The 16896-nt window shown below is 42.2% G+C and overlaps 1 protein-coding gene across 1 annotated transcript in view; it reads left to right on the forward strand.

Moving 5' to 3' along the window:
• The window catches only part of srp72 (signal recognition particle 72), a 67800-nt gene that overhangs the window by 11690 nt on the left and 39214 nt on the right, over positions 1–16896 (forward strand). Inside the window, exons 5-10 of the mRNA XM_080188650.1 lie at positions 1121–1232; positions 1371–1402; positions 4088–4212; positions 4309–4366; positions 5715–5846; positions 11417–11545. Of these exons, the coding sequence (XP_080044776.1) occupies positions 1121–1232; positions 1371–1402; positions 4088–4212; positions 4309–4366; positions 5715–5846; positions 11417–11545 (588 nt within the window). The remainder of the gene's footprint in view (positions 1–1120; positions 1233–1370; positions 1403–4087; positions 4213–4308; positions 4367–5714; positions 5847–11416; positions 11546–16896) is intronic.

The following is a 16896-nucleotide window of genomic DNA, read 5'->3' on the forward strand; positions in this document are numbered from 1 at the left end:
TGCCCTACCCTCGTCAACACACCTGGCCACTTCCTCAAAATTCAATTGACTTTGTTCATCATAACCTCCCTTTGATGAAGCCATACTGACTCTCCCTGATCAAGCTTTGTGTCTCCAAGTGGAAACAGATACTCTCCTTCAGAGGTTTCTCTAATAGTTCCCCTACCACTGATGTGAAACTCACTGGTCTGTAGTTCCCTGGTTTATCTCTACAGCCCTTCTTAAATAACAGAATCACCTTAGTTGTTCTCCAGTCACCTGGCATCTGCCCTGTGGTCAGAGCCCCTGCTATCTCCTCCCTAGTCTCCCTCAGCAGTCTAGGGCATAGTTAAGTCAGTTCAGTTTATTCATTAGTCTCAAGTAGGCTTACATTAACTTTGCAGTGAAGTTATTGTGAAAATCCCGAGTCGCCACACTCTGGCGTTTTTGGAATTTAGCATAGCCAGTGCACCTAACCAGCAGATCGTTCGCACTGTGGGAGGAAACAGGAGCACTCAGAGGAAACCCACTCAAACATGGGGAGAATGTGCAGACCCCACACAGACAGTGACCCAAGTCAGGAATTGAATCTGGGTCCATGGTACTGTAAGGCAACAGCGCTAAACACTGTGCCACAGTTCATCTGGACCTCAAGATTTGTCCATTTCTGTGGCTGCTAACAGCTCCGATAACTGGTCTATTTCCATGTCAACGTGCTCAAGAACCTCAGTCATGCAGCCATTTAAAATGCAACAGTATGGAAAACCTGACCTCTCTCATCCTCATTAGAGTGCAGCTCCAAAATGGCCACCACAACACTCTGAAGAGATGACAGGAAATAGGAAATCTTAAAGAACTGGAAATCAGAAACACCAAATAAATCTCAAAGTTCTCAGTAGTTTAGTTAGTATTAGAAGTAGGACAGGTAAACAACTGATGTATTGAAGGTGCATTCCACCCAAGCCTCAACCCTGGTTCTCTATACATTGAATTCTGAGCATTGTTCTGTTCTTAGCTATTGTATGTAGATGATTAACTCTACAGATAATGTGTAATTTTTTTTGCTGAACTCTGCTTCTCTGTAGTTGCTAGATTGAACAATTCTCCTTGTTTTCAAAAAATTAATTGTTTTATTACATAGGATGACTTGGGCTTGCCTGAAACTTCATATGAACTGTGTTACAATGCTGCCTGCACCTTGATTGGTGAGGGCAAGCTACCTCAGGCTATGAATAAACTTCAGAAAGCTGAAGGTGAGTAGACTTTACATGAAAGAAATTGATGTAAGGATTTAACATGTTATTAGAAATAATAAGACCAACGAAGCATAAGTAGCAATGACTAAAAGTCTGAATTTTGTATTTATTATCATGCTTTGTGTTTTGTTTTAGAACTCTGTCGGCAGTCATATTCGGAGGATGCTGTAAGTCATTCAACTGCTAAAATAAGTTGTGTGATGTTTGATAATGTTAGTCATGCGTGAATTGAAGTTAAAACTGATTGGGCAGAATCGCTCCATAATTGAGGTTTAAAAGACGACTTTGTTTTCAGCTCTGCAGTACTTCATAAGACTATTTACTTAGTAATCCTATGCTCCCAACAGGAATGTAAGCTGATGAATTCACACTATGGTGTTATAGATCTATATCTGACCTGTGCTTCTGTTTTATGAGGCTTCCTTACGAATAATATAATTTTCTACCAGAGGGGAAGTTTTTTACCCAGAGGGTAGTGAGTGCCTCGAACTCGCTGTCGCAGGACTTAGTGGAAGCAGATGCGATAGTGACTTTTAAGGGGTGTCTTGACAAATACATGAATAGGATGGGAATAAAAGAATACGGTCCTTGGAAGGGTGGGGCTTTTAATTCTATCAGGCAGCGTGGTCAGTGCAGGCTTGGAGGGGCTGAAGGGCCCATTCCCATGCTGTAATTTTCTTTGTTCTTTTGTTTTAGTAACCTGGATTAAGCTGGGGAAATCAACAAGGGTTCCACTTCCAGTTGCTATCAAGTGGGCATATGTTTATATTTATGATTGCTGATCTGGTCAAACTGTGATGATCTAACAACTAATGATTACCAGAGGGTTGTCGGTATCAATGGGACATTTTACCAATAAAATGTATCATCTAAATAATCACCTTTTGAGGAAGGAGGTTTAAAAAGTTTCAAAAAGAAGTACAGAAACATTGAAACAAAGAAGACAGAAGCAGGAGGAGACCATTTGGCTCTTTGAGTCTGCTCCACCATTCATCATGATTGTGGCTGATCATCCAATGCAATAGCCTAATCCTGCTTTCTCCCCATAACCTATGATCCCATTCACTCCACCCACTATACCCAGCTGCCTCTTGAATACGTTCAGTGTTTTGCCATCAGCTACTTCCCTTGTTAATGCAGTCCACAGGCTCACCACTCATGGGCACGTGAACAAACAGGGAAGAGAGGGATATAAGCAGTTGGTTTAGATAGGTAAACGAGATTGGCACAGGCTTGGAGGGCCGAAAGGCCTGTTCCTGTGCTGTACTGTCCTTGTTCTTTGTTCTGTTTGGGTGAAGAAATGTCTCCTCATCTTGGTCCTAAACAGCCTATCCCTAATCCTCAGAGTGTGACCCCTGATTCTGGACACAGCCACCATGGGGAGTATCCTCCCTGCGTCAATCCTGTCAAGCCCTGTTAGAATTTTAAAAGTCTCTGAGATCCTCCTCATTTGTCTGGAGTCTAGTGAAAATATTCCTAATCTAGCCAATCTCTCCTCGTACATCAGTGCTGCCATCCTCGGAATTAGCCTGGTAAACCTTTGCTGCACTCTCTTGAGAGCAAGAACATCGTTCCTCAGAAAAGGAGACCAAACTGCACACAATACTCTAGGTGTGGCCTCACCAAGGCCCTGTGTAATTGCAATAGCACATCCCTGTTCCTTTACTCTAAACTCCTTGCAACGAAGGCCAATGTATCATTTGTCGTCTTTACTGCCTGCAGTACCTGCATGCTTACCTTCAGTGACTGGTGCACAAGGACACCCATGTCCCGCTGCACACTCTCCTCATAATCTGCCGCCTTGTTTTTGCTTCCAAAGTGAATAACCTCGCATTTATCCAAATTATGCTGCATCTGTCAATGATTAGCCCATTCACCCAGCCTGTCTAGATCACACTGAAGGATCACTGCCTCCTCGTCACAGTCCACCCTCCCACCTAACTTGGTACCATCTGCAAACTTTGAGATGTTATATTTTGTTCCCTCATCCACATCATTAATATATATTGTGAATACCTAGGCTCCCAGCACTGATCTCCGTGGGACCCCACTAGTTAGTGTCTGCCATTTTGAAAAGAACCCATTAATTCCTACTTTGTTTCCTCCTTTGTTTATTAGAAAGCGTTAATACGTGATGAGTTCCAGTAGACTTTTGCGCATACATTTCATTTTTACATTTTTCTGAGTCCTTTAGAACTTTTTAAAATTTGTAATTAAGGTCTGTTGTTTTATATTTGCTTGCAGTTTACCTTTTTAAATTTGTCAGAATGCTCCAGTAGTTATATTTCATTTTTCGTTTTACGTAATACTTTTTTCTTTCCCTTCTGCACATGACAGCTTCCACGTGCAATCCTTGCAGCAGCAGCTGTTGCTTTAAGAATAGAAGGATACCTAGCTCCCATCTGGTGTCACTTGGGTGAGATTGGAAACTCACCTTCAATGAATCACATGTCACAAGCCTCTTCATTATCTAATGTTTATCTCTTATTGCCTCCTTTAATTTCAAAATATAACGTTAGTGATATTGTTAGTTTGGAGCAAAGGCAATGTTTATCTCAAACGTGTGAGTACATGAATATCAGTACCAAAGATAATGTCAATATTTGGTATATATAGAACATTTTAATGGACGTTGCATGCAGGAATGGTTTACTTTTAAGTTGAGCTGGTTGAAACCTCGAAGAACCTTTTGTAATAATTTGATATTTACATCCTGATTAATTGTTGTGTGATACTTGTTTAAAATGTACTCTATAATCTTTCCAAATGCTAACTTTATTTTCAAAAGATTAATTTATTTTCCTTTTGAGTTCTCATAATTGTAACCTACTCATACTGAATATCCTTTCTAGGATATGAGTGATGAAGAGATCGATACTGAACTGGCAATAATCCATGCTCAGATGGCTTATGTTATGCAACTTCAGGGGCGGAGTGATGATGCTTTGCAACTTTACAACCAAGTGATCAAATTGAAGTAAGCGATAAAGAGTTGGCGATCATACATTTAGAACATTTCAACGTATGTTCCTGAGTCGCCGAGTCATATCCGTATTTTGTTCCTCTTTCACAGGCCCTCAGATGTTGGACTGCTTGCTGTAACTGCCAATAATATCATCACCCTCAACAAGGTACTTACTTTATCAGTCCATGTCCAAGCATAATTTACTGAAAGATATGAAGTTTGTTGCAGGCTTTGATGTCAGTCTTTTTAATTGATCGCAACTTTACTCTTCCAGTAACCAGACAAGTAATAGAGTTCTCTTAAACAGCTGTTTTAATACAAGCTACAGCAAAAACACTGGGAAGTGTTCACATCCTTGTAGCGAGCCAGAATGGCGTATTTCAAGATACAGAGTTTTCAAAATCATTTACAAGTAATTAGCATAAACCAATCATAATCACTTTATGCTTGCTTCACTGTAATATTCAACCAGTGTGAAAACTTCATAGTACCACTTGTTTCTGTATCTCTCGATCACTTCCATTTTCCAGTTACAGATGTCTGATCTATGTGCTTTGCCAGACTAATGGCCTTGGTGTCTGTCTGTGAAGGCTCTTATAAGAAGACCTTTGTTTTTCAGGCTGAGAGATTCTTAAATTTGTGTGACTATTAACCCTGTTAGTCCTCCCTTTTGGCCAATTCCACCAGCTCTCCTTATCCTCATAGCATAAACCTGTGCCGACTGTCTTTCCTCTAAGCTCTGACAAAGGGTCATTTAGATTAAAAACATTGGGTCTATTCTCTCGCCACATATGCTTTGAGACCTGCTGAGATTTTCCAGCATTTTTCTGTTTTTCTAACAGTTAATGTTTTAGATCTAAATGATATGAACAAGCCTGTTGAAGGATGATTTAGATCTGAAACATTAACTCTATTTCTCTCCACAGATGCTGCCAGACATGCTGACTTTATCCAGAATTTTCTGTTTTATTTCAGAATAAATTTACTAAACTAATACCAGGAAAGTTTGGATAGGCTAGGCTCATATCTGTGGGAGACTAGAACAGTAAGAGACCAGTAAGAAACCTTTAATACCCTAAGGAGTATTGACAGGGTGGATGTGGGGAGAATGTTTCCTCTTGTGGGAGAATCGATAACTAAGAGTCATCATTTAAAATAATTTAAAACCAAGGTGAGAATGTTTCCTCAGTGTTATGTCTCTTTGGAACTTTCTTCCTCAAAAGGCAGTGGAAGCAGAGTCTTTGAATAGATAAATTTCTGATTAACAAAGGGGTGATAGGCAGGAATGTGGGATTGAGGTTACAATCAGATCAGCCATGATCTGTTGAGTGGTAGAGAAGGCTGGAATGGCTACTCCTGTTCCTAACTCATATCTTCACATGAATGTGTATCTTGGCTTTACCCTTCAATAATTTCACATCTTTTCTACAAGTGAAATTAGCAGTGTTCCTGTTCATAGCATCATGTCTCTAAGCTGAAAGCTTCTAATCCAAACCTGAAACTATTTGTTGTAGGACCAAAATGTATTTGATTCAAAGAAAAAAATAAAACTGACCAATACAGAAGGGGTGGAGCATAAACTGACTCAGAAACAGATGCAAACTGTCGAATTCAACAAGGCTTTGTTAGCGATGCATACAAATCAGGTAAGGTGAAAATCATCTGCTTTGTAAATCTCCCTCATTATAATTGTGCTCCCACTGCAATAATATTTCCTTGTCTATTTTGCAAATATTATACCAATTTATGCATGCTGATTGTTTTCCATACTGTTGACACAGTTTGCTTTGTTATGTAGTGTAAGTAGCATATGCTGGGAATACTCAGGTCTGGGAGAATCTGAGGATAGAGACAATAATTTAATATTTCAGGTCACCAATCTTCCATAAAAACAGTGAGAAGCTAGACATGTTGCAGGTTTTAAGCAAACATTATAAGCAGGAATTGGAGTAACATTCTTTTTCCATCCAAGGGTGGTGTGGTGGTCAGCACTGCTGTCTCAGTGCAGGAGACCAGGGTTCAATTCCAGGCTTGGATCACTATCTCTATGGATTTTGCACATTCTCCCCATGTCTGCATGGGTTTTCTTTGGGTTCTCTGATTTCCTCCCACAGTCCAAAGATGTGCAGGTTAGTTTGATTGACCATGCTAAAAGCATAATATAAAATATAATATAAAAATATAATATAAAACATAATATAAAAGTAGGGAGGTCTTGCTGCAGCTGTATAGGGCATTGGTGAGGCCGCAGCTGGAGTACTGTGTGCAGTTTTGGGCGCCGCACCTGCGCAAGGATATTTTGGCCTTGGAGGGAGTGCAGAGGAGGTTTACTAGGCTGATACCGGAGTTGAGGGGGTTGAGCTATGAGGAGAGGCTGAATAAACTAGGCTTGTACTCGTTAGAGTTTAGAAGAATGAGGGGAGATCTCATTGAGACGTATAAGATGATGAATGGGATGGATAGGATAGAGGTGGAGAGACTCTTCCCGCTCAAAAAAGACAGTAGGACTAGGGGGCACAGCCTCAAGATAAAGGGGGGGCGGTTTAGAACGGAGTTGAGGAGGAACTTCTTCACTCAAAGGGTGGTGAATCTCTGGAATTCTCTGCCCGTTGAAGTGGTGGAGGCTGCCTCGCTAAATATTTTTAAGAAGCGGGTTGATGGGTTTTTGATAAGAGAGGGGATTAAGGGTTATGGGGAGAGGGCGGGAAAGTGGAACTGAGCCACGACAGATCAGCCATGATCTTATTGAATGGCGGGGCAGGCTCGAAGGGCCAGATGGCCTACTCCTGCTCCTATTTCTTATGTTCTTAAATTGTTCCTTAGTGTCAAGGCGATTAGCAGGGTAAGTACATGGAGTTATGGGGATAGGGTGAGGTTGTTGTCAGTGCAGGCGCGATGGGTTAAATAGCCTCCTCCTGCACTGTGGGCATTCTCTGATCCTGCCTTTCACTTGCTTAAAACCATTTTTAACTTTTTCCAGTTCTGATGAAAAGTCATCAACCTCATGTTGGGAAAGATTTTAGAAATGATAATTTTGGACAAAATTAATAGTACAATGGTGATTCATTAAAGGAAACCAACATGTATTTGTTGAGGGTAAATCACGTTGAACTTGCTTGGGTCTTTTGATGAGCTAACAGGGTCGATGAGATTTGATAAAATGTTTGTAGCAGGATATAAGCAAAGTTAAAGCTTGTGAAATGAAAGGGACAGGAACAGATAATTCTGTATGTATATGTGCACAGTCGTAAGTGGTAGAGCAGATTGAAGTGTGAATAATCATACAGGATCCCAGGCTTTATTATTGGGGCATAGAGTACAAAAGCAAGGAAATTACAATAAATCTGTATAAAACACTGGCTCAACCTCAGTGTCCTGTTTTGGACATCTCAGTTTAACGCTTTAGAAAGGGTGCAGAAAAGATTCATGAGAATGGTTCCAAGGATGAGAAACTTGATTTTTGTGAATGAAAGCCTTGGAGAAAAGAAGAATAAAAGCAGATTTGAATAAGATATCCAAAATCATAAGGTTCTGGACAGAGTAGATTGGGAGAAGCTGCTTTCATTAGCTGATAGATCAACAAGCAAAGGACACCAATTTAAGGCAGTTGACAAAAGTAGCAAGAATGCATCAAGGAAAAATATTTTCACCAGTACATGGTTAGGAATGCACTGCCTGAAAATGAGGTGGAGACCATTTAAGTCAAAAGAGATTTGGATAATTATCTGAAGAGAAAAGGTTTGTAGAGCTACGGGGAAAAGGGCATGGTTAGATTAGTTGCTGATACACAAAAGACCAAATGTTCTCTAACCATTCTGTTGCTCTAAGAATGTACGTAAGTGGAAGTGACCATTTATTTGAGCAGCTGCCAACAAGAAGTGTTCTGGATTTCTACACATCATGTTGGTTGGTCGTGTTTTCATTGCTGCCGACACACTGACTGAAACAACAATGATTTTATTTAGATCAAGAAACAAGGCACAGAAAAGTATAGTTGCAAAGGCTATGGGCATGATCTTACTGGCATGTTCCACCGTTAAGATATTGAGAGGGGCAAAAAGTCAGGATCGTGCCTGATTTTATGCCTCGTGATCTTTGTAGCTGATTTAAATATGTATGAGTCCCGGACGCTATCATCCGGCTCACTTGTGCTTAGCCCCTCACTGGTCGAGGTTCTCACTGGCGAGAATCAGAACTGGCCCCCATCAGCCAAGACCTGATGTGATGGCCTCTTCAATGGAACCGGAAACCATTGAAGCCTCCGGGTGGTCAGGAGGCAAGACTGGGCAGTGCTTATTGGGCACTGCCCACTGGGCACCCTAGCAGTGCCAAGGGCATGGGACCTGAGAAGGGGTGGGGTCATGACGGGGAAGAGGCAAGGAGACTTGTGCAGGGAAGGATTATCTCTGCAGAGTTGATCGGTGGGGGTGGCGATGGGGACAGGTATGGGGAACTCTGCAAGGACGGCGATTGGGGTGTGAGAGATTCTGTCCTATTTTCACATTCGTTCAGCGCTTCCAATTTTTTTCTTAAAATGCCATCCTGTGTTTTGTTCTTTAAGGCTATTGGTGCATGTGTTTATTGACTGAATATACTTTGATGTGAAAATAATTTGAGCCAAATTGTTAAGAACATTTTGAAATCTGTAATTGTCATGCAAATCATTATCATTTCTTGCATCAAAGTTAAAAATTCACTGATTTCTAACTAACATCACCTTTTGGTTTGTATAATTAAGGATATGGAGCTGTATATTTTCAGGTTTCATTGTTTGTGCTATTAAGGGGGGGAAATTTATCACAAACCTTAGAGCCAATGCGTTTGTGATAAATAAGGATATTAGTTTAAATTTTATTTTTGGTCAACAGGTAAGTGAAGTTAAAAAGGGCATGATCAACCTACACTATTTTCATTGGTCTATCAGGCTCTTATTTTGTGGCAGGTGGAGAGAGAATGGGATTTAAAACTTCCTCAGTGATATATTGTGCAATGACAGCATTGTCTTCTTGATTCCTGTACTGGATTGAGACATTATTTCACCCTCCTTTGGTAGAACCACTGACAATGGACTAAGGGGCCTTGCATCATATTAATGATACTGGGAGAGACCTGTGGTTTTGGTTGGGGGATTAATTTGGTAGTGAAAATATTACACAGGGTAATGATTGTTTGGTAAAACAGGATTACAGTGTCTGGGTGTGATATACACTTTGATTTGAACTTCTAATAATATGTTTTAGTGGACAATCATTTTGACAGCTATGTCAATGTCTTTCTTACGTCCTTTCTTCAAATGTAACTGGAAATAAGAACATAAGAAATAGGAGCAGGAGTAGGCCATCTGGCCCTTCGAGCCTGCCCCACCATTCAATAAGATCATGGCTGATCTGTCATGGCTCAGTTCCGCATTCCCGCCCTCTCCCCATAACCCTTAATCCCCTCTCTTATCAAAAACCCATCAACCCGCGTCTTAAAAATATTTAGCGAGGTAGCCTCCACCACTTCAACGGGCAGAGAATTCCAGAGATTCACCACCCTTTGAGTGAAGAAATTCTTCCTCAACTCCGTTCTAAAATGCCCCCCCCTTTATCTTGAGGCTGTGCCCCCTAGTCCTACTGTCCTTTCTGAGCAGGAAGAGTCTCTCCACCTCTATCCTATCCATCCCATTCATCATCTTATACGTCTCAATGAGATCTCCCCTCATTCTTCTAAACTCTAACGAGTACAAGCCTAGTTTATTCAGCCTCTCCTCATAGCTCAACCCCCTCAACTCCGGCATCAGCCTAGTAAACCTCCTCTGCACTCCCTCCAAGGCTAAAATATCCTTGCGTAAGTACGGCGCCCAAAACTGCACACAGTACTCCAGCTGCGGCCTCACCAATGCCCTATACAGCCGCAGCAAGACCTCCCTACTTTTATATTCAATCCCCCTCGCTATGAAGGCCAGCATCCCATTCGCCTTCCTGACCTGCTGCACGTGCAAGCTGGGTTTTTGCGACTCATGCACAAGGACCCCGAGGTCCCTCTGCACCGTCGCCTGCTGCAGTTTTTCTCCACGTAAGTAATAGTCCTGCCTATCATTATTCCTACCAAAGTGGACCACGTCACACTTGCCAACATTAAATTCCATTTGCCAGTTCCTGGCCCATTCGCCCAGCCTATCTAGATCCTTCTGTAGACTCTCCCCACCCTCCGCACAATTTGCCTTTCCACCAATCTTTGTGTCATCAGCAAATTTCGACACCATACACTCGGTTCCCTCCTCCAGATCATCTATATAAATGGTAAAAAGCTGAGGCCCCAGCACCGACCCCTGGGGCACTCCACTAGTCGCCAACCGCCAATCCGAATAGCACCCATTGACCCCCACCCTCTGCCTCCTATTTGACAACCAGTCCTCTATCCACGCTAGCACCCTACCCCCAACTCCATGTCCCCTGACCTTCTGCAATAACCTCTTGTGAGGTACCTTGTCAAACGCCTTCTGAAAATCCAGAAAGACCACATCCACCGGCTCTCCTCTATCCACCGCCCTAGACACATCCTCATAGAACTCCAGTAAATTTGTCAGACACGACTTCCCCTTAACGAAACCGTGCTGCGTCTGTTGTAAAACTGATATTTGTAATATGAAAAATGTAGCCTCTGCAGTCATACTTCCAGGCTGGAAGTCTCTGGGTTTGAGGAATTGGTGCATGTTATTTAAATAAAACAGCCAGGTCATCCTAAGAAATTCTGTAATTGCAATCTTGACCTATTTTGCCATTGAAGTCATATGTGTTAGAGCAGTCTCTGACAGTATGGAGCACTGTGTACATGCTGATATTGGGAATGTGATCCACTAGTGTGCATTCTGATATTTCTGTCCCTGATATTAAGCCAGGAAACTACAAAATATTTTTTACATTTGGGATAAACTGATTTTGACTAATTTGCCATCAAAACAATCTAGATTCTAATGATTTCTAGTGTGTAATGTGCTGGATATTATAAATTAATAATGGTTAAAATCAACCACAAGATGACCCACAGTATTGTTTGTAAGTTATTTCCTCACACTTCACGAAAGACATTGTTGAAGTCCTTGCTATGCTTGCCATTGTTGGTCAAAAAGAACCGATAAGAAGACTCCACTCAACTATCACAATTGTTTTTATTTTCAAAAACAGTGACCATTATGTTAGAAATAAGTGGTTTGCATTTCTTTTATCCTTAGGCTGATCAGTGTCGAAAACTAACATTAGGTTTGCAGAAGCAGAATCCAGAGACTCCGCTACCAGTTTTAATTCAGGCAGCACAACTTTGCCGAGAAAAACAGCATACCAAAGCTATTCAGCTCCTGCAGGTAGGCTAGTTTGGGTAAATGGAACCTTAGGCTATAACTAACCTTGATTTAGAGTTAATTCTACTAACCCTGTTGGTGCTTTCATAAATTGAGCTTTTTTGACTTGTAGCCTTTGCTTACATCCAATTTGGGTTTTACATATTAAATGTCACTGAAATTAGGTTATTTATTTCATCGCTGTTTGAGGATTGTTGCTGCACAATGGATACAATTATTGTCTACCTGACAGCAGTTAAAAATATTGCATTGCATATGAAGCACATTGGGCTGCTTATAAAAGGTGTAATAAGTTTCTTTATTTTGACTTGGGGTAGTGTGACATTGTGAGAAACAGACTCAACCAAGGTCTGTGACATTTAGCAATGCATCATTTTCAAATCCAAGCGATGATTGTTATTATGCAGCTTTCTTAAGCTCAAGTAAAGCTCCTGTAGTGAACCTTGCATGATGGTTTAAATTAGGGTACTTTTGTATCATTAAATTTCAAAATATGATGCTTTGGCTGACTGGGAAAATCAGTCATTTTAATATTTCATTTTACTTCATATGGGTAGAACTCTTAAATAGTTGCGGTTATGTTTGATTTAATGCCAGTGCTGTTAAATCTTTGTTGGTATTGCCCTGCTCCCCAGACTAAATCTAGAACTGCAGAAAATAACCAAGTTCATCCCAGCTGAGATTCGTCAAGCTCATAACTCTGACCCCAATCTCAATGATGAATCACTTTTCAAAGAGCTTCTATTAGTACAAATATTTAAAGATAAATATTATAATGAATTTCAAAGATGAACAAGAGCACATTATAGAACAGGAAAATATCTTACCATTAATTAATAATAATGTTGATCTTATCCAAAAAATCTGTTTAGGAACATGTTGGCGAGTACAGGGCCATTTATCTGGAGTAAGGGGAAATACGAAGAAGTCAGGAAGTTACTTGGATAAATAAACTGGAAGGAGGCATTCTTAGGGAAAAGTACCGAAGGAAGGTGGCGGATATTCAAGGAATGTTTGTCTAGAGCTCTGCATGACAACGTTCCGATGAGACAAGGGGGTTTTGGTAGGTCGCGGGAACCGTGGTGCACGAAGGCTGTGTTGAACCTAGTCAGGAGGAAAAGAAAAGTGTACAAAAGGTTCAGGGAACTAGGAGAGGTTAAGGATCTTGAGGAGTATAAGGACTGTAGAAAGGAGCTTAAAAGGGAAATTAGGAGAGCCAGAAGGGGTCATGAGAAGACCTTGGCGGGTAAGATTAAGGAAAATCCCAAGGCCTTCTATAAATATGTGAAAGGTAAAAGGATGAGAAGAGAAGGGATAGGACCTATAAAAGGTGAAGGGGGAAAGGTCTGTGTGGAACCAGAAGAAATGGCAGAGGTGCTTAACGAGTACTTTGCCTCAGTCTTCACACTGGAAACTGATCTGGGAGATTTTGCTACGGATTTGCAGCGGATGGAAAAGATCGAGTATGTGGATGTTAAGGAGGAGGATGTGTTAGAACTTTTGAATTCTATCAAGATAGATAAGTCGCCGGGACCAGATGGGATGTACCCCAGGATACTGTGGGAGGCGAGGGAAGTGATTGCAGAGCCCCTGGCGATGATCTTTGCGTCATCAGTGGAGACGGGAGAGGTTCCGGAAGATTGGAGGATTGCGGATGTAGTTCCTATTTTCAAGAAAGGGAACAGAGATAGCCCGGGAAATTACCGACCGGTGAGTCTGACCTCAGTGGTTGGTAAGCTGATGGAGAGGCTTCTGAGGGACAAGATTTACGAGCATTTGGAGAGGTTTGACATGATCAGAAATAGTCAGCATGGTTTTGTCAAGGGCAGGTCATGCCTTACGAGCCTAGTTGAGTTCTTCGAAAATGTGACTGAACACATTGACGAAGGAAGTGCAGTGGACGTGGTGTACATGGACTTCAGCAAGGCGTTTGATAAGGCCCCCCATGCAAGACTTCTTGAGAAGGTGAGAGGGCATGGGATCCAAGGGCCTTTGGCCTTGTGGATCCAGAACTGGCTTGCCTGCAGAAGGCAGAGAGTGGTTGTGGATGGGTCTTTTTCGGCATGGAGGTCAGTCACCAGTGGAGTGCCCCAGGGATCTGTTCTAGGACCCTTGCTGTTTGTCATTTTCATAAATGACCTGGATGAGGAAGTGGAGGGATGGGTAAGCAAGTTCGCTGATGACACGAAGGTCGGTGGTGTTGTGGATGGTCTGGAAGGATGTCAAAAGTTGCAGCAGGACATAAATAGGATGCAGGACTGGGCGGAGAAGTGGCAGATGGACTTCAACGCGGATAAATGTGTAGTCATCCATTTTGGCAGAACCAACGGGATGAACGAGTACACTATCAAGGGCAGGAGTCTTAGTAGTGTTGAAGAGCAGAAGGGTCTTGGGGTCCGGGTCCACAGGACTCTTAAATCGGCCTCGCAGGTGGAGGAGGTGGTCAAGAAGGCGTATGGTGTACTGGCCTTCATTAATCGAGGGATTGAGTTTAGGAGTCGGGAGGTAATGTTGCAACTTTATAAGACCCTAGTCAGGCCTCATTTGGAGTACTGTGCGCAGTTCTGGTCGCCTGACTATAGGAAAGACGTAGAAGCTATTGAAAGGGTACAGAGGAGATTTACAAGGATGTTGCCTGGACTGGGAGGCATGCCTTATGAAGTTAGGTTGAGGGAGCTGGGACTCTTTTCCCTGGAGAGGCGAAGGTTGAGAGGCGACCTGATAGAAGTTTATAAAATGTTGAGAGGAATAGATAGGGTGGATTCTCAGAGGCTATTTCCCCGGGTTGAAATGGTCGCTACGAGAGGACACGGATTTAAGGTGCAGGGAGGCAAGTACAGAAGTGATGTTAAGGGTAAGTTTTTCACTCAAAGAGTAGTGAGTGAATGGAATCGGCTGCCGTCAGTGGTGGTGGAGGCGAACTCGCTGGGGTCTTTTAAAAGACTTCCGGATGAGTATATGGGGTTTAATGGGATTGGGGGTTATAGATAGGTCTATGGATTGGTAGGTGTTGATGTGATCGGCGCAACTCATGGGCCGAAGGGCCTGTTTGTGCTGTAGTGTTCTATGTTCTATATGTTCTATCGGTGTCTTTTATTTTGTTCCAAGCCAGCATTATTGCCTGTTGTTATTTGTCCTTGCTCAGGTGCTGATGAGGTGATACCTTGAATCATTGCAGACTCTATGATCAGAGTATGGCCATGGTGCTGTTAGGGTTTTAACCAGCAACACTGAAGGAGTGGCAATAGCAGATGGTGTGTGACTTGAAGAGGGAATAAGAGGAGGTGGTGCTCCCATGTATCTGCTGCTTTTGTTCTTGACGGTGGTAGAGATTGTGAAGTTGACAGGTGCTGTGGAAGAAATACTTCCTATCCCATAGATTGCAATCAATAAGGATAGGCAACAATACCACCTCCACGTTCATCCTCAACACTGATGTCCCACAAGGCTGTACTCTCAGCCCATTACAAGACTCCTTAAACATCTATGTCTGTGTTACCAAATTCCTCTCCCAACTCGATTTTCAAGTTTGCTGATGACACAACAATAGTGGATCGGATCTCAAACAATAACATGACAGGGTACAGGAATGAAAGAGAGAATCTGGTGGTGAACTGGTGCGGTGACAATAATCTCTCCCTCCATGTTAACAAAACGAAGGAGATTGTCATTGACTTCAGAAAGCATAGAGGAGAACATGTCCCATCTACTTCAACAGGGACAAAGTGGAAAGAGTCGAGAGCTTCAAGTTTTTAGGTGTCCAGATCACCAGCATCCTATCCTGGTGTCTTCATGCTGACGCTATAGTTAAGAAAGCCCACCAATGCCTCTACTTCCTCAGAAGACGAAGGAAATTTCTCACCAACTTTTACAGATGCCCCATAGAAAGCGTTCTTTCTGGTTGTATCACAGCTTGGCTCCTGTATCATAGCTCCTGCTCTGCCCAAGACTGCAAGAAACTACAAAGGGCCGTAAATGTAGCTGAATTCATCATGCAAACAGCCTCCCATCCATTTACGCTGTCTACGTTTTCCACTGCCTCGACAAAGCAGCCAGTATAATTAAGGACCCCACGCACCCTGGACATTCTCTCTTCCACCACCTTCCATGGGGGCAAAGATACAAAAGTCTGAGGTCACGTACCAACTGATTCAAGAACAGCTTCTTCCCTGCTGCCATCAGACTTTGAATGGACCTACCTTGCATTAAGTTGATCTTTCTCTACACTCTAGCTATGACTGTAACACTACATTCTGCAATCTCTCATTTCTTTCTCTTTGAATGGTGTGTTTTGTCTGTATAACGTGCAAGAAACCATATTTTCCACTGTATACTAATACATGTGACAATAATAAATCAAATCAAATATTGAAAAATTGATGCAGTGTTTCTTGTAGATGGTACGCTCTGGATCCATGGTGCACCGGTAGCTGATGGGCTTAATAATTTTGAGGACGAGTGCTAATCAAGTAGACTTCTTTATCCCGGATGGCATGGAGTTTCTTGCACGTTGCTGGAGTTGCATTCATCCAGGCAATTAGAGAGTATTCCATCATGCTGTTCTTTTGTGCCTTGGAAAGAATTTGGGAAGTCAGGAGGTGAATCGCTTGCTGCAGAATATCCAGCCACTCATCTCTTTTAGCCATGATGTTTATGAGGCTGGTCCAGCTAAGTTTCTGGGCTGTACTGAGCTCCCAGAATGTTAATGGTAAATGCCATTGAATGTCAAAGAATTGTGATTATACAATGCCTGCCCCTACTATGATAGATACCACTTAACAGCCCAAGCCTGAATGTTGTCAATATCATGCTGGATATATACGTGGACTGCTTTAGCAAAGGATTCACAAATGGAACTGACCAATATAGTCATGAATGAGCATTCCCATTTCTGAACTTAGGATGGAAGTAAAGTCACTGATGAACAAGCTGGAGATTGCCTAAGAATTCCTGTAATGATGTCTTGAGGTGGAAATGCTTGGCTTCCAACAACCAAGATCATCTTTGTGCTAGGTATTACTCCAAAGAGTGAAGAACAAAGAACAGCACAGTGCAGGAAACAGGCCCTTCGGCCCGACAAGCCTGTGCCGCCCATTTTAACACTCAGTGAGTGCCTTATTCAAGTCTTTCGTCGATGTTTTTGTCTACCTCTAGTGGAACTCCACAATAGAGGGAATTATGTGTATGCCAGATTAAGGGAGATCCAATTCAGGGACAATTTATTGACACCAATCAGCCTAAAAAGCACGTTTTTGGGATGTGGGAGGAAACCGGAGCACCCAGAGAAAACCCACGCAAACACGGGGAGAACGTGCAAACTCCCACATTGATCCAAGCCGGAGATCCGACCCGGG

The sequence above is a fragment of the Carcharhinus amblyrhynchos genome, chromosome 1 (assembly GCF_965287045.1).
Source record: "Carcharhinus amblyrhynchos chromosome 1, sCarAmb.v2.hapA, whole genome shotgun sequence".
Classification (NCBI taxonomy): domain Eukaryota; kingdom Metazoa; phylum Chordata; class Chondrichthyes; order Carcharhiniformes; family Carcharhinidae; genus Carcharhinus; species Carcharhinus amblyrhynchos.